At 42.4% G+C, this 19,476-nt stretch overlaps 1 protein-coding gene across 1 annotated transcript in view; it reads left to right on the top strand.

The window, feature by feature from the left end:
• The window catches only part of LOC121850666 (PAT complex subunit CCDC47-like), a 10,623-nt gene extending 464 nt beyond the window's left edge, over window positions 1-10,159 (top strand). Inside the window, 12 exon segments of the mRNA XM_042343467.1 lie at window positions 786-958; window positions 2,472-2,507; window positions 2,510-2,566; window positions 2,569-2,591; window positions 3,272-3,337; window positions 3,912-4,013; window positions 4,518-4,628; window positions 5,847-5,932; window positions 6,872-6,930; window positions 8,629-8,738; window positions 8,884-9,051; window positions 9,491-10,159. Of these exon segments, the coding sequence (XP_042199401.1) occupies window positions 786-958; window positions 2,472-2,507; window positions 2,510-2,566; window positions 2,569-2,591; window positions 3,272-3,337; window positions 3,912-4,013; window positions 4,518-4,628; window positions 5,847-5,932; window positions 6,872-6,930; window positions 8,629-8,738; window positions 8,884-9,051; window positions 9,491-9,571 (1,072 nt within the window). The 3' untranslated portion in view covers window positions 9,572-10,159.
• The last annotated feature ends 9,317 nt before the right edge of the window (window positions 10,160-19,476 follow it).

Genomic DNA, 19,476 nt, shown 5'->3' on the forward strand with positions numbered 1-19,476 from the left:
CGGAGATAGCAAAATCACCGTTCAATGTAGGACATATTTTGCGAGCTCGGACGCGCTGAGAAACACCAGACTCTTGGACTTTAGGTCCACATATCGAGCACCCACTTGACCTTCACCCTAAATGAAATTCTTTTATGTGTGAACCTGGATAGTTAATGTTAGCATGCTATCAGCGCTGAAACATTCCAGTACTCACTCCAAGTATATATACATACACTCGTTGGATAGACGCTATATAAACCGGGATGCTACCCAGTGTGAAGGGCGCAATATCAATGCAAGTTGTTGTTATCACCTTTGGTCTGACAGACTGTTTATTTCAAGTCAAAATTCACTCATTTTTACAAAAAAAGGTTGTTTTTAAAAGGTAGAACTCTTTGTGCCTATTTGCACGTGGATTATCTCTTATATTAAAAATCTGAATGTATATGTTATTATGGCAGAACTCCCTCCGTTGTCTTTGTTTCATGCTGAAAACAAGCGGAACATATTCCTTGAGCATATTCAAGACTGAGATAGATATATTTCTTATTGCAAAAGGATTAAGGGATATGGGATAAGGCAGGGTCAGGTTATTAGCTGGAGTTAGATTAGAAGATCAGCCATGATTGAATGGCGGGGCAGGCTCGAAGGGCCGAATGGCCTACTGCTCCTACCTGTGATGTTATGTTAAGCGGAGTGTCGACACACTGAGATAGTGATGAGGAGGAGGAGCTTGTGTCCCTGGACATTTTTTGCAATTTCTCTAAATTTCTAACAACTGCTGTCATTGGCCCGTGGTTCAGGTCCCATCATCTCCAGAACAGCTGGGAGAGCTACTACATGGAGATTCTGATGGTCACTGGGCTCCTTGCTTACATCATGAATTACATCATCGGCAAAAACAAAAACAACCGGCTGGCTGCAGCGTGGTTCAGTTCCCATAAGCAACTGCTTGAGAGTAACTTTGCACTTGTCGGTGAGTATTGAGAGGATCTGTAACAAGTTGTTGTGATTGTAATTGAAGAAAGAATTTGCATTTGCAAAATCTACAACAACAAACACCACAAGCAACTTCACAGACAATTATTGTCAAATATAGTGACTTTTTGTAGGCAAATCCAGCAGTTATTTAGCACCAAGAAAATCACACAAACAGCTATGAGACAAATGTGGAGTCCTGTAGCTCAGTGGTTAGAGCTCTTGCCTCACAAGCGAGAGACCTGGGTTTGATTCCTGGCAGGGTGAAACCTTGGGCAAGTTTCCTTACTCCACATGTCTGATAATAATCCCTCAAGAAAAAATGATAAAATTGGTCATTTCAATCCACGACTGTTTGTAGGACGCTGCTCTGCGCAATTGGCTGCCACGTTTTGCCCACAAATATATACGGTCAATTCACTTTACAGTATATTCTGTCAAACGCTTTGAGACGTCTTGAAGACGTGAAAAGCGCTATATCAAATGCAAGAATTATTATTATTATTAAATGAGCAGTTAATCTGGAAGATTGCTGGTCGGGATACTCTGAGAAACTTCCTTCTTTGTCTGAATACAACAACAACAAGATTACATTTGTATAGCACCTTTCATGTCGGGAGGATGTCCCAAGGCGCTGGAGAGATTACAGCATTTCAGAGACAAGATCATTAATGTACACCTGAATAAAAGGCAGATGGAAGGTCGGTTTTAATGTTTCATCCAAAGGATGCAGTGCATAACTGATAATACTGCGCTGGTTGTTGAGCTAGATTATGAGCCAGGTTTAGACGGTGGTGTGTTCATGAACTGATCCAGAGTTGTGAGTACTCGCAACTGAGTCAATTTGATACCTGATGCTGTTGAAATTGCATAGTAAAAGTGCAAAATGGAAACTAAATATAGTGGAAGCCGCTGTAAGCAATTTAAGCAATTCTAGTGTCACATCCAGCTTTGTGCAAGAAACGCAAAGCAAATAAGTGACAAAGGTAACCTGATGACCTGCAAGCCCACCTTTTTAGTGCAAAACAACTGGCCGTGGAAAACAAATGGACTAACTGACTGCTCTCTGTGGAAGGGGAACAGGTTCCAAGAGTGTAACTACATTTTTACATAATGTAACCACATTATAAGTGAATTTGTGCTGTAGTGCAGATCGTTTTAAGCAAAGTGCTGGTATTTTCACTTTTAATTATCATACCGAAACAATAATAATCATTGAATTTGATTCAGCAACTTCACCAGTTGCTCAGAGTGGGATTGCCCAGTAATTTTCCTGACACCAGAGTTCACTTCCAAAGCTTTGTGTTTCCCACCAGCACTGGTACCATTCCTGCCTTCACCTTCATATGATGTTGTTGAGACTTACATATTTTCATGTAGCTCTCACATAAACCCAGTCTTTTGTATATTTGGTTATTTGGCAAAATGCTCTTCTAGTCGCATCGGTTTTTTTTCTTGTAATGTCGCAATTTTGTTAATAACTGCGGCATTAAATATATGCCTATTTGCAGGAGATGACGGGATGAATAAAGAGCCCATCAGTACTGGGAGCTAAACCAGGAAAACGAACACATTTATAACCTGTGGTGCTCAGGGCGTCTGTGCTGTGAGGGATGTTGATTCAGCTGAAGGTATTGGGAAAGTGATATTCAAAGTCAATGCTCCATTTTCTCAGTTCAATTTTTTTGATGCTACAAGTTAACAGTGACATTGCTGGAGCTCCATTGATGTTCCAGTGAGTAAAGTCAAGTCATACAGATCAAAGTTCAGAATTTAATTTTAGTTTGTGATGAGTTAACTGATCTCAGCCGAGATAGAAGTTGAGATCATACAATGGTCATGTTACCTGTGCTACAAATGGCCAGCGATTCTGGGCTTGTCTCTTATCTGTTGACCCCAGGTAGAAAGTGCATATGTGTACAAGTTAGATGAAGGTGGAATTAGACTCATAATTTAGCAGCAAGTACAGAATCATCCCGGTAGCCTCTGAATCTTGCATTTCAAAAGTGCCAAGAACTGCACATAATATGGCTTATTCTATGAGTAATTCAAGGTTAATATGACTTATTTAATTGCAATAAATACTCAAAAGATGCAATGTAGTATTTAGTTGCTTTGACAGCAGGACTATTGCTGATAATTGAGAATACTTCAGTTTGATACTGCACGAACAGTGTTAACATTGTTAATCAGTACAAAATGGGGGAGAATAAAACTAATTTGTCTGTGACAACTTTCTCCAATGATTATTTAAATCACATCTCAGTCACCAGCTAAACCCAAAAAACAAATCCTTTTTTCTTTATTTTAGTTTTTGAAACGTCAAGATCTGTTGAATGTCCTCGCACGCATGATGAGGCCAGCCAGTGACCAGGTGGTACGTACGTGTATATATATGTCTATATATATATATATATATATTTGGGGGTTTATTGAGTATTGTTCTCTCCTGGAGAAGCTCACTTGTTCTGGGTAGTATTCCACAAGTGGTCATGCGTTTCCCAAATGATGTCCATAAGTTCCTAAATAGTGGGAAAGATCCAGACCCTTTGTTCCAGACAATCCCTAATTTAAAATCAGCCACCCAGCTATCACATGTTCTCACTCCTCTGCTATCACTATTTGTCTGACCCTAAGGATGAGGAGTGAGACAGCTAAACTAAAACTGAGGCAAATAAGATGTAGAATTGGACTGTAAGTAATTAGGCAGGAATAGGCTATACTGAGTGTAAACAGTATTGTATACTGAGAATAAGCAATTGTTGTGGTTTGTTACCTAAATAAACTATAGCCAACCAGGTCCCAGCGCTCCAGGACAGTACCCTGCATGAAGGGCACTATATAAATGCAAATTGTTGTTGACCATCAAAATGCAATAGCATACATACATTCAGGCTTCTGACGGGTACGATGTCTCCCAAGAAAACAAAACACTTTGGTTTAATTTTCAGCAAATCAAAGTCACAATGAATGAAGAAGACATGGATACCTATGTATTTGCCATTGGTTCACGGAAAGCCATGGGGAGGATGCAGAAGGAGATGCAGGATTTGGTACGTACCAATGGGGTTTCAAGGCGACAGCTCAAGTCTGGAATGCAAATGAAGTGTGTAGTGTGTGTGTGTGTCTGTGTGAGAGCAACAAGCATTTTGTAGAAAACAAATCAAATTGTCTTGCGCTAAAATGGCTTTCGTATCATTAGGTTGCCAATGTTGTTGCTTCCTGTTTTATGCATGTGCAGCTCACAGGAAGTGATATCAGCAATGCCCTCAAGATCCAGCAGACAGTCATTTTATTTAGTTCGGAACCAGCTGGCAATAAGGGAGCAATCTGCCCTGCTTCATGACCATGCAATGAAATTGGCTATTGTACCTCATTCTCGAATGTTTTGAATTCTGACCACCTCATTATTGGGTCAACTTTAGAGGCTTTTACAGTGAGCAAAGAAGGTTATTACGTAATATTCTGGTTCTACCTATTTTTGGAAGTCTGCAAATTGCTGGAATGTGTGTGATAATCTTCCTGAGTTACATAAAGGTATATTGTTAAACTTCCAGAGTGAATTCTGCAGCGATAAGCCAAAGTCAGGGTCTAAATTCGGAATTCCGGATTCACTTGCTATCCTGTCCGAAATGGGAGAAGTCACAGAGGGAATCCTGGATAACAGAGTAAGTAACCTGAATTAGAAAATGAGCTGAAGTATATGAAAGTTAGGTCTTATTTCTTTAGTAGACCACTAACTTGTAGGGAATTGTGATAAGGAAATTAGTTGATAATGTTTTGGAAAGAATTTGATTGTTGACAATGGTTTCAGATTCAAATAATCGTTTCCTTTATTACACAAATTATCAAGTTAATGGTTATACATGTTCGAATAAACAGTATCAACGTTTCTGGATAAAGTAGTAACCAACCATCAGGAGAAATGTGCAGTGACCTGTCCCTGGGAGAAAGGCAGCAGATTCAATGGATTCACTTCTCATTTGTTTCTGCCTGAACCAGTTCATTCTATACAAACGCTGAACTATCTGTATTTATACCTAACTGGTTACTGTGTGTGAAGCCCAGACCAATGAAATAGCGAATATATCATTTATGTCTAAAGCTCATTGGCCTAATGCTGTAGGCCATGTTCCCACCGCAAGATGTTTCCCGGTTAATAAACCATAGTTCAGTTATCAGAGGCTAGAATACATTCTTCGTGAACAATCATTCCTCACAAAGTTTTTATCTCACTCACAGACATCACATGTCTTCAGTGCTTTCCCACACAGTTAGCATTTTATCTCCTTACAAACGTTTTGGGTTTCTCAGTCATCTATAATGTTTGTTCAGTAAATACGATTGAGATTTACATACAAAACCAATGCAACATTTTTAATTGGATGATTAAGCAAATCAGAACTCTGCTGGTGCCTGAGCTCCTCTAGAACTACAACGCACTGGTAAGATGGCTTAGTTCAGGGAGATCCAACCACAGCGCCGGCCAGTCCAGGGAATGATTTGTGTCCCGCGAACCAGGTCCAACTATGGCTTTCTCCGGATTTCAGAGGGATATTTAGAATATTCCTTCACGGGAAGGAATAATGGGTTTCTACAAAGCTTTGGTGTGACTTGGAATTTCAGTTCTGGTGCCTCCATTGGTGATGGTCTTTCCACCATTAATTATTTTCTCAGAGAAACTGTGTTAATCCTTAGGATCTCTCTTCCCAACCCAGTTAAGGATTGTAGCTCACATCAAACTCATCATTTGTAAAACACACTTTCTCACGTTTCAAACGACTTTGTTTTCAATTTAGTGGGAGTAGATTTTAATGATGTAGATGAAAATGCTGAAGGTACTCCTTCTATACAGAGTTCAAGCATGTTTTTTTCTTTGTTTCCAGATGGTGCATTTCCTCTCGTCTCATGATGATAAAATTGAGTCCATTCACTTTTCGGATCAGTTCTCTGGGCCTAAAATAATGCAAGAGTAGGTATCCACTAGCTCACCATTACCAAACAGATTGATTTCAAAATCCTCACACTTGTCTTCAAATCCCTTCCTGCCCTGGCACCTCCCTAACTCTCCGACCTGCTTACTCCCCAACCCACTCCCTGCTGCCTCCGCTCAACTGACTCTGGCCTCCCCTCCTTGTCCATTGTGCCCTCTGTTCCACCATCAGTGGCGGTGCTGTCAACTACTACGCCCAAAAACTCCCCAATGGGAGGAAAGTTACTGTCCTGCTGTTGTTGTTGTCCTTTGCTTGTTTGCTCACATGTTTACTAAGAGGACAATTGGAAACTTCCAGGCTTTTGTAATGATGAGAGTCATTTGCCATGGTGACTCTTCACACTGTAGGAAGATATTGCACACAGCGTAGTTTTGGGAAATGGATGTGAAGCCCACTACATCTAGTCACTGTCTATGCTGCATCATATTCAAATCTCTGTCTTCTACAATGGGGTCCCAAACTGTACCTAATACTTAATGCTTTTGTCCTTTGTTTTCAGTGCCTCGGTTTATAAAACCCTGGGTCTATCTACCAAACTGCTTTCCCATAATTCTTTGTTCTTCTAATTCCTGTAGAATTTGTTTGTAAAATACATCTTTTTCTCAAAGTATATGATGTACATTAGTGTTCAAACATGAAAGGCATTGTCATATCTTCTCACATCCCTAGCCTGTCTATATTTAGCTTTGAATTTTTTTTTCGTATTTGCCAGGAGAATAGTTGGGCTAATTTAGGAGAAGGAAATTGGTCGTTATCCAAATATTTCTGCTGGAAAGTGTATGTGCTTGGCTCAGCTGCGATTTTCTCATCTTTCCTCTCCCCCTCTCCACAACTGAGTGGGATGGGAGAAAAATTGATGGAAATAAGATGGTGTGCCTACCTCTTCAATTCAATGATTATTGTTTGTTTTTGTTTAGAGAGGGCCAGCCCCTCAAGCTGCCTGATACTAAAAAGACACTACTGTTTACATTTAACGGTAAGTCCAGGTTTGTATTTATTTTCTCCCATCATGAGAAATCACTTGTTAATTTGATATATAATGGATAGAAATTTGACAGAATGACTAAATGACAAAAAATGACAAGGGCTAAATGGATGCTTTCAGCCTGGAGTGGTAAACAGTGGTCATTGATCAAACCTCACTCGCTTTGTATCTCTCCCTTTACTCAATCTGTGTGTCTCTCTCATATATATATATATTTATATATAATCTGAACTCTTTAAATTATATGGAGCACAATAAGTAGGCAAAACTATATAAAATGTTAATGGGATCATAGGTTTTATAAATTAGAACATAGAATTCAAAAACAAAGAAGCAATGTTCAACAACAATAACAAATTGCATTTATATTGCGGTTTCCACGTTGGGAGGACATCTCAAAGCGCTGGACAGTTAAGGATTTGCACTCAAGCTGGGGGTTGGAGGCAATGGGGTGGGGGAAGATGACTAAATGCATGGTTGTAAAGGAAGATCTTGAGACAACAACAACAACACAACTTGCACTTATATAGCACCTTCCATGCAGGGTAGTGTTTCAGAGCGCTTAACAGTTGCGGAGCCTGACTCTGATACGGGGGGAGGGCGAGGTTGCCGCAAGCCACGTCGAAGAGGAAAGTTTTCAGGCGGGACTTGAAAGAAGGGGGAGAGGAAGCAAGGCGGAGGGATTGAGGGAGAGTGATCCAGAGTTTTGATGCGTAGTGACTGAAAGCACAACCTCTAATGGTGGGGTGGAGAGTGCGAGGGATGAGCAGGAGTCAGTCGCGGAGATGCATGGGCCTTGAAGTAGGCAAAGGAGGGGACAAGGTGGAGAGCCTTGTCGACATTCAATTGGAGATGGTAGTTCCAGAGGTTGGGGGCAAAAAGGCTGGAGGTCCTACTGCTGATGGAGCAGGTTGGTTCTCACCGAGGAGGGAGCAGACAGATTGGTAATGTTTTAGTAAATCACAGAGGTAGGGAGGAGCAAGACCGTGGAATGCTTTAAAAGGACTCAATCCTTTGGGGGATGGGGAACCAGGGAAGCTGGGTGAGGATGGGGGCGATCGGCTCACAGAGCTGAGTGTGGGAGAGGACACAAGCTACAAAGTTCTGAATAATCTGCAGCTTGTGGAGTGAAGAGTTGGGAAGTCTGGAGAGCAGGGGAGTTATAGTCAAGCCTAGACATAAAGAGCATGAATGCTAGGAGCCTGAGGGGAGAAGTAGTGGTGGAGGCGGGCAACGTTGCTGAGGTGGGAGAAGGCAGAACTGGTCCAAGCACAGATGTGGGATTTAAAACCCAGTTGAGGGTTGAAAAAGACATCAGGGTTCTGTATTGGCTCAGTAAGGTGGAGAGAATATCCGTGATGCTGTCAGCATCTGAGGTGAGGGGACACTGATGGAAACTAAGCAGGAAGGTCTTGGTCTTGTCGACATTAAACTGGCAAAAATTGGCTCTCCAGGACTTGATGTCCGACAAGCAATCTGTCAGGACAGCAGCAGTTTGGAGTTGAGTGTGTAAACAGAGTACAGAGTAATTTGTAAATTTCCACATTGAATCAGTAAATAGAGGGCATTACGTTTGGGGTCATGCTCAAAACAATAAAGGAAAATATTAGTATCGTTTGTGCACAGTTAGTACGAGATTTTTTCCATTAATGTTTCTTCAGCTAAACTCTTAAAGGTCTCTTTATGTAGTTCCTGGTCTGGGCAACACTTCTCCAAAGGACATGGAATCCTTGCTGCCACTGATGAACATGGTTGTTTACAGCATTGACAAGGCAAAGAAGTACCGGTTGAACCGTGAGGTAAGAACACATAGAGTAAGAGAAAAACTTCCTGGTGTTTGTCCTCTTGCTCTACTATCTTGGTGCATCGTAAAGTATTATTCTGGGCCAAATGACTTCCTGTGAAATTTCTGATTCATAGCATTAATTTTTCCACTTTTCCCAGGGTAAGATGAAGGCTGATAAGAATCGCGCTCGTGTGGAGGAAAATTTCCTGAAGATGACTCATGCCCAACGGCAGGAAGCCGCACAAACACGGAGAGAGGAGAAAAAGCGTGCAGAGAAAGAAAGGATCATGAATGAGGAGGATCCAGATAAACAACGCAGGCTCGAGGTACAGAATAAAAATCTGCCAGAGCAGCAGTTACCAGAGTTGCAAAAGAAAAATTTCAGGAAAGTACCAGGAAGTTTTCCTTTATGCAGAGGTTAATTTACAACTCTTAAACAAGTTGCTAGGGAAGGTAGTAAATACACTGCTATGCACAAATCGGCTGTTGAAGTGCCCACAAAACACAGTTGTTACACTTTCCTTCCAATGTGAAAATTAACTACTGCAGTCTTCTTTGTCAGCATGATGATACATGCAGAAACCTATTTCTACGCTAAAAGAGAAACCAAACCACTGCTTGATGTGGCTGAGACTTTGTTAAAAGCTAATAAATTTGCAGAATATTGATCTTACACACTGCTCTAATATTTAATATAAGATTTCTGAACTGCTGTGGATTTCGGTTTCTTTCTCATCTGGTCTAATTATCACCTCTCCCTTCCAGGAAGCTGTTCTACGCCGTGAACAAAAGAAGCTGGAGAAGCGACAGATGAAGATGAAACAGATCAAAGTGAAAGCGATGTAGAGTACCAAATAAGGGATGATGTTACCCTTGCATCAATCACCTCATTGTTCAATTGTTCAATTTTAATGAGAAACTCAGGGCACTAAGTAATTGATTAGCAATTTATGCAAAAAATTGTTACACTTCACAAGCTCTAATAACAGTCTTTGGTATTTTGGATTTTGATCCCTCGCCCAATGCAACTTTTAGTCATTAGCCTCCTAGCCTCTGTGAGGTAAGTCTTAATTCTGCATGGAATGCAAGACCTATTTTGTGGTGATCCACATTAGGCCAGATTGAAACTAAAATATAGTTCCATTGTCTTAAGATCATCCCCATACTGTAAGTTTACTTAAACTGGCTGGAAATTGAAACTTTTTCAAATGAAATTATGTTTGTACAGAGATTTGGGCAGATGCCAAACAGCTGAGTGTTGGAATAGAGCAATGACCTAATGCCACTGTATAGAGTGGGTGCCATAAGGGAAACCCCCGTTTGTTTCATTCTCTACCTTTTAGATGAATATGAATGAATGGAAATGTGTATTGGAGCCGTGCACTTTCACTTATTTTTACTTTATATAATGATTAAATTGCTAATCCAATACTCTTCCTGATTGGCTGAAATCGTTTGTGCAGCAAGTGTCCACACAGCACTGGAACGAGCACCTGCTACACAACCAGCACCACCTGCGGTTCTGCGGACGTATTACAGCCACTGACATCCACACAGTGGCAACTGCAGTCCTGCGGGCACATGCGCTGACGTCCCCACGTATAACAACAACAAACTGACATTTATAGAGCGCCTTTCACGTTGGGAGGATGTCCCAAAGAGCTGAACAGTCAGATGTCGGGGCCAGAGTTTGGGGGAAGGGTGGTGTAGGGGTGAGGGAAGGCAGAGAGGTGGGAGGGAGATCAAATGTACGATCGAAGAGAAGGGTCTTGAGACCGGCCTTGAAGGAGGCAAGAGAGGAAGCAAGGCGAAGGGACCGTGGGATGCAGTTCCAGAGTGTGGGGGCAGAGGTTGAAAGCCCGGCCATTGATGGTAAGGCGGGTCGGGCGGGAGACATGGAGCAGGCCGGAGCCCGCTGGACGGAGGGAGCGGGCAGGTTGGTAGGGAGCTAGCAGGTCAGAGAGGTAGGAGGGGGCAAAGCCATGGATGGCATTGAAAGTGAGGACGAGGATCTTGAACTTGATCCTCTAGGGGATGGGGAGCCAGTGGGGTCGGGCGAGGGATGGGGTCACGGAGCCCGGTGCGTGGGAGCACACGAACTGCAGAGTTTGGGATGATCTGTAGCTTGTGAGGAATGCGTGGGTGAGGGTTTGGGCAGCCTGAGGGGTGAGGCAGTGGCGGAGTCTGGCAATGTTGCGGAGGTGGTGGTAGGCAGTACCAGTCATGGTGCAGATGTGGGGGAGAAATGACAGCTCAACAGGACACCAAGGTTCCTGACTGGCTCAGTGAGGTTGAGTGTGCAGCCGTGGAGGCTGATGCTGCCAGCGCCTGAAGCGCGGAGGCGCTGGCGCGAGCCAGTCAGCAGAGCCTCGGTCTTGCTGACCTTGAGTTGGAGAAAGTTGGCCCTCATCCAGGACTTGATGTCGGACAGGCAGTCGGTCAGGACGCCAGTAATCTTGGAGTTCAGGGTGGAGGCAGAGAGGTAGAGTTGGGTGTCATCCGCACACAGGTGGAAATTTAGGGTTAGGGTTAAGGGTTAGTGGTTAGGGGTTAAGGTTAGGTTGTAGGGTGCTGGGTTAGCGTTAGGTTTCTTACATTTCAGGGGTGATTCGGGGTTGCAGGGGCTGACTCGGGCTTGCTGGGGCTGGCTCGGGCTTGCTGGGGCGGGCTTGCTGGGGCGGGCTCGCCGGGCCTGGCTCGGGCTCGCCGGGCCTGGCTCGGGCTCGCCGGGCCTGGCTCGGGCTCGCCGGGCCTGGCTCGGGCTCGCCGGGCCTGGCTCGGGCTCGCCGGGCCTGGCTCGGCCGGGCCTGGCTCGGGCTCGCCGGGCCTGGCTCGGGCTCGCCGGGCCTGGCTCCGGCTCGCCGGGGCTGGCTCCAGGGGCTCCAAGAGGTCCAAGAGCTCCAGGGGCTGTTTGCTGTTTTGTTGCCAACTTACTATCAATTCTGCTATTTCCCCCCTGACTCCACATGCTCTGACCTTATTCATAAGTCTATCATGTGGTACCTTATCAAACACCTTTTGGAAATCTAAATATATTACATGTACCACATTTCCCTTGCCTACTCTTTCTGTTACCCCTTGAAAGATGGTTAGTCAGTGAGGTTAGTCAAGCATGACCTTCCTGTTTGAAACCCGTGCTGACTATTCTTTATTATGTTTTCCGTTTCTAGATGTTTTTCTATTATCTCCTTCAGTAAGGATTCCATTATCTTTCCTACCCCCAATGTTAAGCTGACAGGTCTGTAATAAATGACCAATTTATTATTGTTTTGGGTTTTGAAGGGATTATTATTAGGCTCTGTGTGGAGTAAGGAAACTTGCCCAAGGTTTCACCCTCTGCCTGGAATTGAACACAGGTCTCTCACTTGCAAAGTGAATGCTCTAACCACTGAACTACAGGACTTTCTCCTCTCTATCACACTTTCTCTCTATTGCAATCTTTCTCCTCTCTCACACCTATAAGTGTTTGTGATCTGATTTGATGGTGTCTCTGAAGCATTCAATAGGAAATTCTAGGAAAGTGTGAATGCTCTAAAGTAATGAATGTAAACCCTGTGAATTCTCTGAACCAGCCAATGTGATGATGGGCATGTGATGATACTGACTGTTTGCAGCTGTGAAGGGAGGATGTTCCCTTCAACTGGACCTTGTGAGGAATGAGATTCGCTCATTGGCCACATGTCAAACCTGAACCTTTGTGTATTTAACGCAGAGGCTGAGCTCAGTCAAACCATTGGTGGAAGGAGTCACCTCATCAGCTTAGAGAGAGCAGATGAGTTGCTGGAGGCTTGTGGTTCAGAGCAGTGAAATGGTCATTTTGCATGTGGTGGAGCTTGGCTCAGGCTGGTCTCTCTATGGACTATATCAGGTAAGTCTGTATTTGTGAGAACCTTCTGGTGGACAGTAATGTTTGTGAAGGGAAGTTGTCCAAACCTTGGGTGTTGTCAGTCTTGTGAGCTTCAGAGACATTATCACTGTCCACCTGCTCTCCATGTCAATTGTGAGCAACTCTTGGCCAGTTTGGCTTCTCCTTTTATTGTGTAATTTGTCTCAAAAACAATTGCTGTTTTGTTACTATCTGGAGATCTGTAGACAACTACCACCAGAGTCTTCCCTCCTTTGCTGTTCCTTAATTCTACCCATAGTGTTTCTGTGGCCTGATCACCTTTACTAAAGTCCTTTCTATCTACTGTTATACTTGAATGTTATCCATATTGCTCCCCTCCTTTCCCAATTTCCCTATCCTTTCTAAGATTTTACAGCCTGGAATTTTAGCTCCCAGTAATGCCCAACTTGTAGCCAGGTCTCTGTAATGGCTACTACATCAGACGCTTTAAGCTAAATTTGTGTTCCTAACTTGTTTTATTTTTATACTATGTATAGTATGTATATGTCACAGGCACTTATTAGGGTAACTGTCCTCACTTGCCCATATGCCCAATAGTGTTTTTCTTGCCTTTTTGTGTTTATTTTCTTAAACTGTTTCTCTTTCTGGAGCAACTCAGTTAATTATCACTTTTGGTTTTCTAACCTTTGCTCTTCTCTCAGTATTTAGTTCTGTTGTTTCCGCTTCAGTCAGAGGTTGTCCTGGAGCCAGTGCAGGTTTGTGTTACTTTTGAACGCTGGTCTAATGCTTGTTCACACCAGATGATCACTGGGTATGCATACATCAATGAACTTTGGAGACCTTGTTGCCATCCATCTCGGATTAATGTGAACATCTCTTGACCTGTCCGACTTTTCTTTGTATTGTGTAACTCGTCTCAGAGATGGTGATGACAGAATCACTATTATTTTGCAGTGTTAGTCTTTAAACCATCATCTAGATTTTGGTCAAAGACGTCCAACTAGGAATTGTTTGGAGATGAGATGCAGCTGAAAATTGTGGGAGATGTAAGTGACTAATGGGCTGAGCTCAGTTGTTCGGTGGAGTGCTGTAGCTCAGTGGTTAGAGCACTCGCCTTGCAAGCGAGACACCTGGGTTCAATTTCAGGGAGGGCGAAACCTTGGGCAAGTTTCCTTACTCCACACACCTAATAATAATCCCTCCAAAAAACAAAACAATAATAAATTGATCATTTTCAATCCACGACTGTTTGTGGGACGCTGCTATGCGCAATTGGCTGCTGTGCTTTGCCCACAAATATATGGTCAATTCACTTTACGGTCTATTCTGTGAAGCGCTTTGAGATGTCAAAGACGTGAAAAGCGCTATATCAAATGCAAGGACTATTATTATTGTCACCCGAAGCCAAGTCTGTACTAATGGGAACCAAATGCTGACGACTGAAGCTCACGCCCTCTTTCTCTCTCTAGCACCTTGGGATTCCTGGAGGATAAGTTAGGGTAAGTCTGTACTAGTGGGAACACTATGCTGATGGCAAAGGTTGTATATCCTTCTTTCTTGCACCTTTCCACACTCCAGAGGTTTAGCAACACTATGTGGATTTCATGCAGGATGTCTGACATCCAAACACATATGAGCATTAACTCTGGCTCACACTGGAGGTTGAGATTAGAAGTCGTTAGTAACGGAGACTGGGGTTTGAGAGGGACAGGATGGAGGAGATGTTGCTGGATTAATGTGTGGAGCTCACAGTTTGGGTTGAGGGTTCAGTTCATTGACCCAGATTGTAGGAATAACAGAGATTGAGGTTAGACAAATCAGATTTGATGGTATCTGTTATAATCTTCTGAAGACAGTAAATTTGCTTGATCTTGGGTAACAGAGTAGCTGAAGGTTGGTTTTGTTTGCCCAGAGCCAGTATCTGTCCAAGTTGGTTCAGTTTACTGGTTGAGAGTCAGTTTATGCCAGGGATGGTTTGGAGCACTTGTCGATCATTAGTTTGTGTCCGAGTTGGTTCAGTGCAGGTTGTGAGGTAGTAAAGGACTAATCAAAATAGGGTGAATGTTTGAGATCGTAGAGAGGGGTCCCAGATGCTCAGGATTAATTGGGTAAAAATGTGTCTTGGGCACATTTGAGGTATAAAAGGGAGGAGGTGGAGATGAACCAGAGTTGTTGAGGTTTGGAGTTTTCACTGACACTTGACTCTAACATTACTAATTATGCAAACTCTGAATTTCAGGAACTTGTAAGAGGTTTGGGATAATGTTACTCTATTGGTTACTGCCTCACAACCTGCAAAATTGTGAAGAGAAGGATCGCTCTTTCAGAGTGCACTTAAACATTGTGTAATTCTCACCCAGAGATAAGATACCGTGACAAGGTGTGGAGTCAGTGTCTGTTGAGGTTGGTTCAGGGCAGTTGTGGAGAGTTAGTCCATGTCAGAGAATCGTATTATTAATGCATTTTATCCTGAGATTGGTTCAGTGTTGAGTTGTTTTGTGTCTGGGCAGGTTCAGTGCAGATCATGAATTGGTTAGTGTCGGGACTGGTTCAATGTAGGTAAAGGGCCTATTAGTTTATAGCTGAGTCTAACTTAGACGTGTTGCACTACATTGGACTATATGGAAAGTGAAAATTCCCGGAAAGCTTAGGGTGACAACTGAAGCTCATGCCCTGTTTCTCTTTCTCTAGCTTCTTGAGACTCGTGGAGGATAAGTAAGGCAAGTCTGTGCTAGTGGGAACCCTGTGATGATGGCAAAGATTGTATCTCTTTCTCTCTTGCACTCTTCCACACTCCAGAGGTTTGGTAACATTATGTGGACTTCATGCAGGATGTCTGACATCCAAACACATATGAGCCAAACTCTGGTTCACACTGGAGGTTGAGATTAGAAGTTGTTAGTAACAAAGACTGGGGTTTGAGAGGGACAAGATGGGGAGATGTTGCTGAGTTAACATGGTGAGGTGATAGTTTGGGTTGAGGGTAGAATTAATTGGTACAGATTGTATGAATCGCAGAGGTTGAAGTCCAACACTGTAGTTGGATGGTGTAAGGTTTGATTTGATAACTTCTATTACAAGAGTTTGATCTGAGATCAGAGAATTTGTGTGTTGTTGGGTAATATAGTCTTTGTGTGAAGTTTGGTTTATTGAGCCAGTGTCTGTCAAGGTTGGTTGGGTTTAGTGGCTGAGAGTTGGTTTGTGTCGGGGCTGGTTGTGGAGCATCAGTTTGTGTGCAAGTTGGTTCAGGACAGGTGTTGATTCAGTGACTGTGTCGAAGCCGGTCAAGTACAGTTGTTGAGGTTTAGAGTCTTTCAGGCCTGGCTCAGTGCAGTTGCCTCGGGTCAGTCGCTGCCAGGGCTGGGTCGGAGCAGTTTGCACGGCTGGTTTGCTAGTGACCGGCAATGTGTAGCTGCCGAGAGTCACTCACTGCCGGGCCAGGGTCAGTGTGGCTGCCACGAGTCAGGTTCTGTTCAGACTGGTTTAGTGTTGTTGTTGAGTCAGTTTATGCTATGATTGGTTGAGAGTTGTTTGTCAGGGTGAGTTCAGTCCAGTTGTTGAGAGTTGGTTTTAGTTGAGAGGGTGATTGAGAGTTAGCTTGTCAGGGCAGGTTCAGTGTCGTTTGAGTCAGTTGGTGTCAGCGTTGGTTACTAGAGTCCTGTAGCTCAGTGGTTAGAGCACCTGCTTTGCAAGTGAGAGACCTGAGTTCAATTCCAGGCAGAGGGTGAAACCTTGGGCAAGTTTCCTTACTCCACACAGAGCCTAATAATAATCCCTCCAAAAAACAAATGGGTCATTTTCAATCCAAGACTGTTTGTGGGACGTTGCTGTGCACAATTAGCTGCCGCGTTTGCCCACAAATATACAGTCAATTCACTTTGCAGTGTGTTCTGTGAAGCGCTTTGGGACGTCCTCCCGACGTGAAAAGCGCTATATCAAATGCAAGGATTATTATTCTCACACTCTCTCTCTATTGCAATCTTTCTCCTCCCTATCACAATCTTTCGTCTCTTTCACGCTTTCCCTCTATATTCCAAACTTTCTCTTCTCTATCACACTTTCTCTCTATTTTAATCTCTCACCTCTCTATCACTCTTTCGATCAGAATCTTTCTCCTTCTCTCTATTGCACCTTCTCTTTATCACACTTTCTCTCTATTGCAATCTTTCTCCTCTCTAACACACTTTCTCTCTCTATCACTCTCCTTCTCTCGCCCAATTTTCCTCCTCTCTCACATTTCTTCTTTATTGCAATTTTTCTGCTTCTCTATTACACTTTCTCTCTATCACAGTTTCTCTCTCTATTACAATCTTTGCCCTCTCTATCACACTTTCTATCAGAATCTTTCTCCTCTCTATTACAACCTTTTTTGTCTGTCACACTTTCTCTCTATCAGAATCTTCCTCCTCTATCATACTTTTTCTCTGTTGCAATCTTTCTTTCTCTCTATCGTAATCTTTCTCCTCTCTATCTCTTGTGCAATCTTTCTCCTTTTCTCTATCCAAATCTTTCTCCTCTCTATCACACTTTCACTCTCTATTGCAATCTTTCTCCTTCTCTCCATCATACTTTGTCTCTCTATTACAACCTTTTCCGTCTCTATCGCTCTTTCTGTCTATCACAATATTTCTCCTTCTCGCAATCGCAATATTTCTCCTTCTTTCGAACACACTCTCTCCGTCACGCTTTCTCTTTCTATTACAACCTTTTCCTTTCTATCAGAATCTTTCTCCTCTCTATTACACTTTGTCTCTATTGCAATCTTTCTGCTCTCTGTCATACTTTGTCTCACTCTATTCCAATCTTTCTAACACACTTTCTCTCTATCAGAATCGTTCTCTCTATCACATTTTCTCTCTCTATCACAATCTTTACTCTTTCTATCAGAATCTTTCTCCTCTCTATTACAACCTTTTCCGTATCTGTCACTTTCTCTATCAGAATCTTTCTCCTCTCTATCACACTTTCACTGTCTAATGCAATCTTTCTCCTTCTCTCCATCATACTTTGTCTCTCTCTATTACAAACATTGCCCTCTCTCTCACTGCTATCAGAATCTTTCACCTTCTCTATCGCACTTTCTGTGTATTGCAATGTTTCTCCTTTCTAACACTTTCTCTCCGTCACGCTTTCTCTCTCTATTACAACCTTTTCCTTTCTATCAGAATCTTTCTCCTTCTCTCTATTACACTTTGTCTCTATTGCAATCTTTCTCCTCTCTGTTACACTTTCTCTCTATTGCAATATTTCTCCTTTCTATCATACTTTGTCTCTCTCTATTCCAATCTTTCTAACACACTTTCTCTCTATATATCAGAATCATTCTCTTTTTCTCTATTACAATCTTTACAATCTATCAGAATTTTTCTCCTCTATCACACCTTCTCTCTTGTGCAATCTTTCTCCTATTCTCAATCACAATCTTTCTCCCTCTAATGCAACCTTCTCTCCATCACACTTTGTCTCTCTCTATTACAAACGTTGCCCTCTCTCTCATTCCTATCAGAATCGTTCGCCTTCTCTCTATTACAACCGCCTCTGACACACTTTCTGTGTATCACAATATTTCTCCTTCTCGCCATCGCAATGTTTCTCCTTCTTTCTAACACACTTTCTCTCTGTCACACTTGCTCTCTCTATTGCAATCTTTTTCCTCTTAATCACACTTCCTCTCTATCGCAATCTTTCTCCTCTCTGTCACACTTTTTCTGTATTGCAATCTTTCTCCTTCTCTATCACAAGTCCTCTCTCTCTATTCCAATCTTTCTAACACTTTCTCTCTATTGCATTCTTTCTCTTCTCTATCACACTTTCTCTCTATTTTAATCTCTCCTCTCTATCACTCTTTCTCCTCTCTATTAAACCTTTTCCGTCTCTGTCACAAACTTTTTCCTCTTTCACTCTTTCTATCAGAATGTCTCTCCGTCTCTCTTTTTCCACTTTCTCTCTATTGCAATCTTTCTGCTCCCTATCATACTTTGTCTCTCTATTCTAATCCTTCTAACACACTTTCTCTCTATCGCTCTCCTTCTCTCGCCCAATTTTCCTCCTCTCTCTCACATTTCTTCTTTATCACAATTTTTCTGCTTCTCTATTATACTTTCTCTCTCTCCATCACAATTTTTCTGCATCTTTCTAACACACTTTATCAGAATCGATCTCTTTCTCTCTATTACAATCTTTGCCCTCTCTATCACTCTTTCTATCAGAATCTTTCTCCTCTGTTACAACCTTTTCCGTCTCTGTCACACTTTCTATCACACTTTTTCTGTTACAATCTTTCTTTCTCTCTATCGCAATCTTTTCCCTCTATCACACTTTCTCTCTATCAGAATCTTTCTCGTCTCTATTGCGATCACTCTCCTCTATCAGAATCTTTGTCCTCTCTATTACAACCTTTTCCTTCTCTATCACACTTTTTCTCTATTGCAATCTTTCTCCTTCTCTCTTTCACACTTTCTCTCTGTGTTCCAATCTTTCTCCTTTCTTACACTTTCTCTCCCTTTCACTTTCTCACTCAATCGTACTTTGCCTCTGTATATTACAATCTTTCTCCTCTTTATCACACTCTCTCTCTATTACAATCTTTCTCCTCTCTATTACACTTTTTCTCTATTGCAGTCTTCCTCCTCTATCACACTTTGTCTCTCTCTATTCCAATCCTTTAACACACACTCTCTCTCTATCGCTCTCCTTCTGTCACCCAATTTTCTTCCTCTCACATTTCTTCTTTATCGCAATTTTTCTGCTTCTCTCTATACTTTCTCTCTCTCTATCACAATATTTCTCCTTTCTAACACAATTTCTCTCTATCGGAATATTTCTTTTTCTCTATCACACTTTCTCTCTATTGCAATCTTTCTCCTTCTCTATCCCACTTTCGTTTTCACACTTTCTGTCTATT

This window comes from Callorhinchus milii, unplaced genomic scaffold (genome assembly GCF_018977255.1).
Source record: "Callorhinchus milii isolate IMCB2004 unplaced genomic scaffold, IMCB_Cmil_1.0 Scaffold23, whole genome shotgun sequence".
NCBI classification, from domain to species: Eukaryota; Metazoa; Chordata; class Chondrichthyes; order Chimaeriformes; family Callorhinchidae; genus Callorhinchus; species Callorhinchus milii.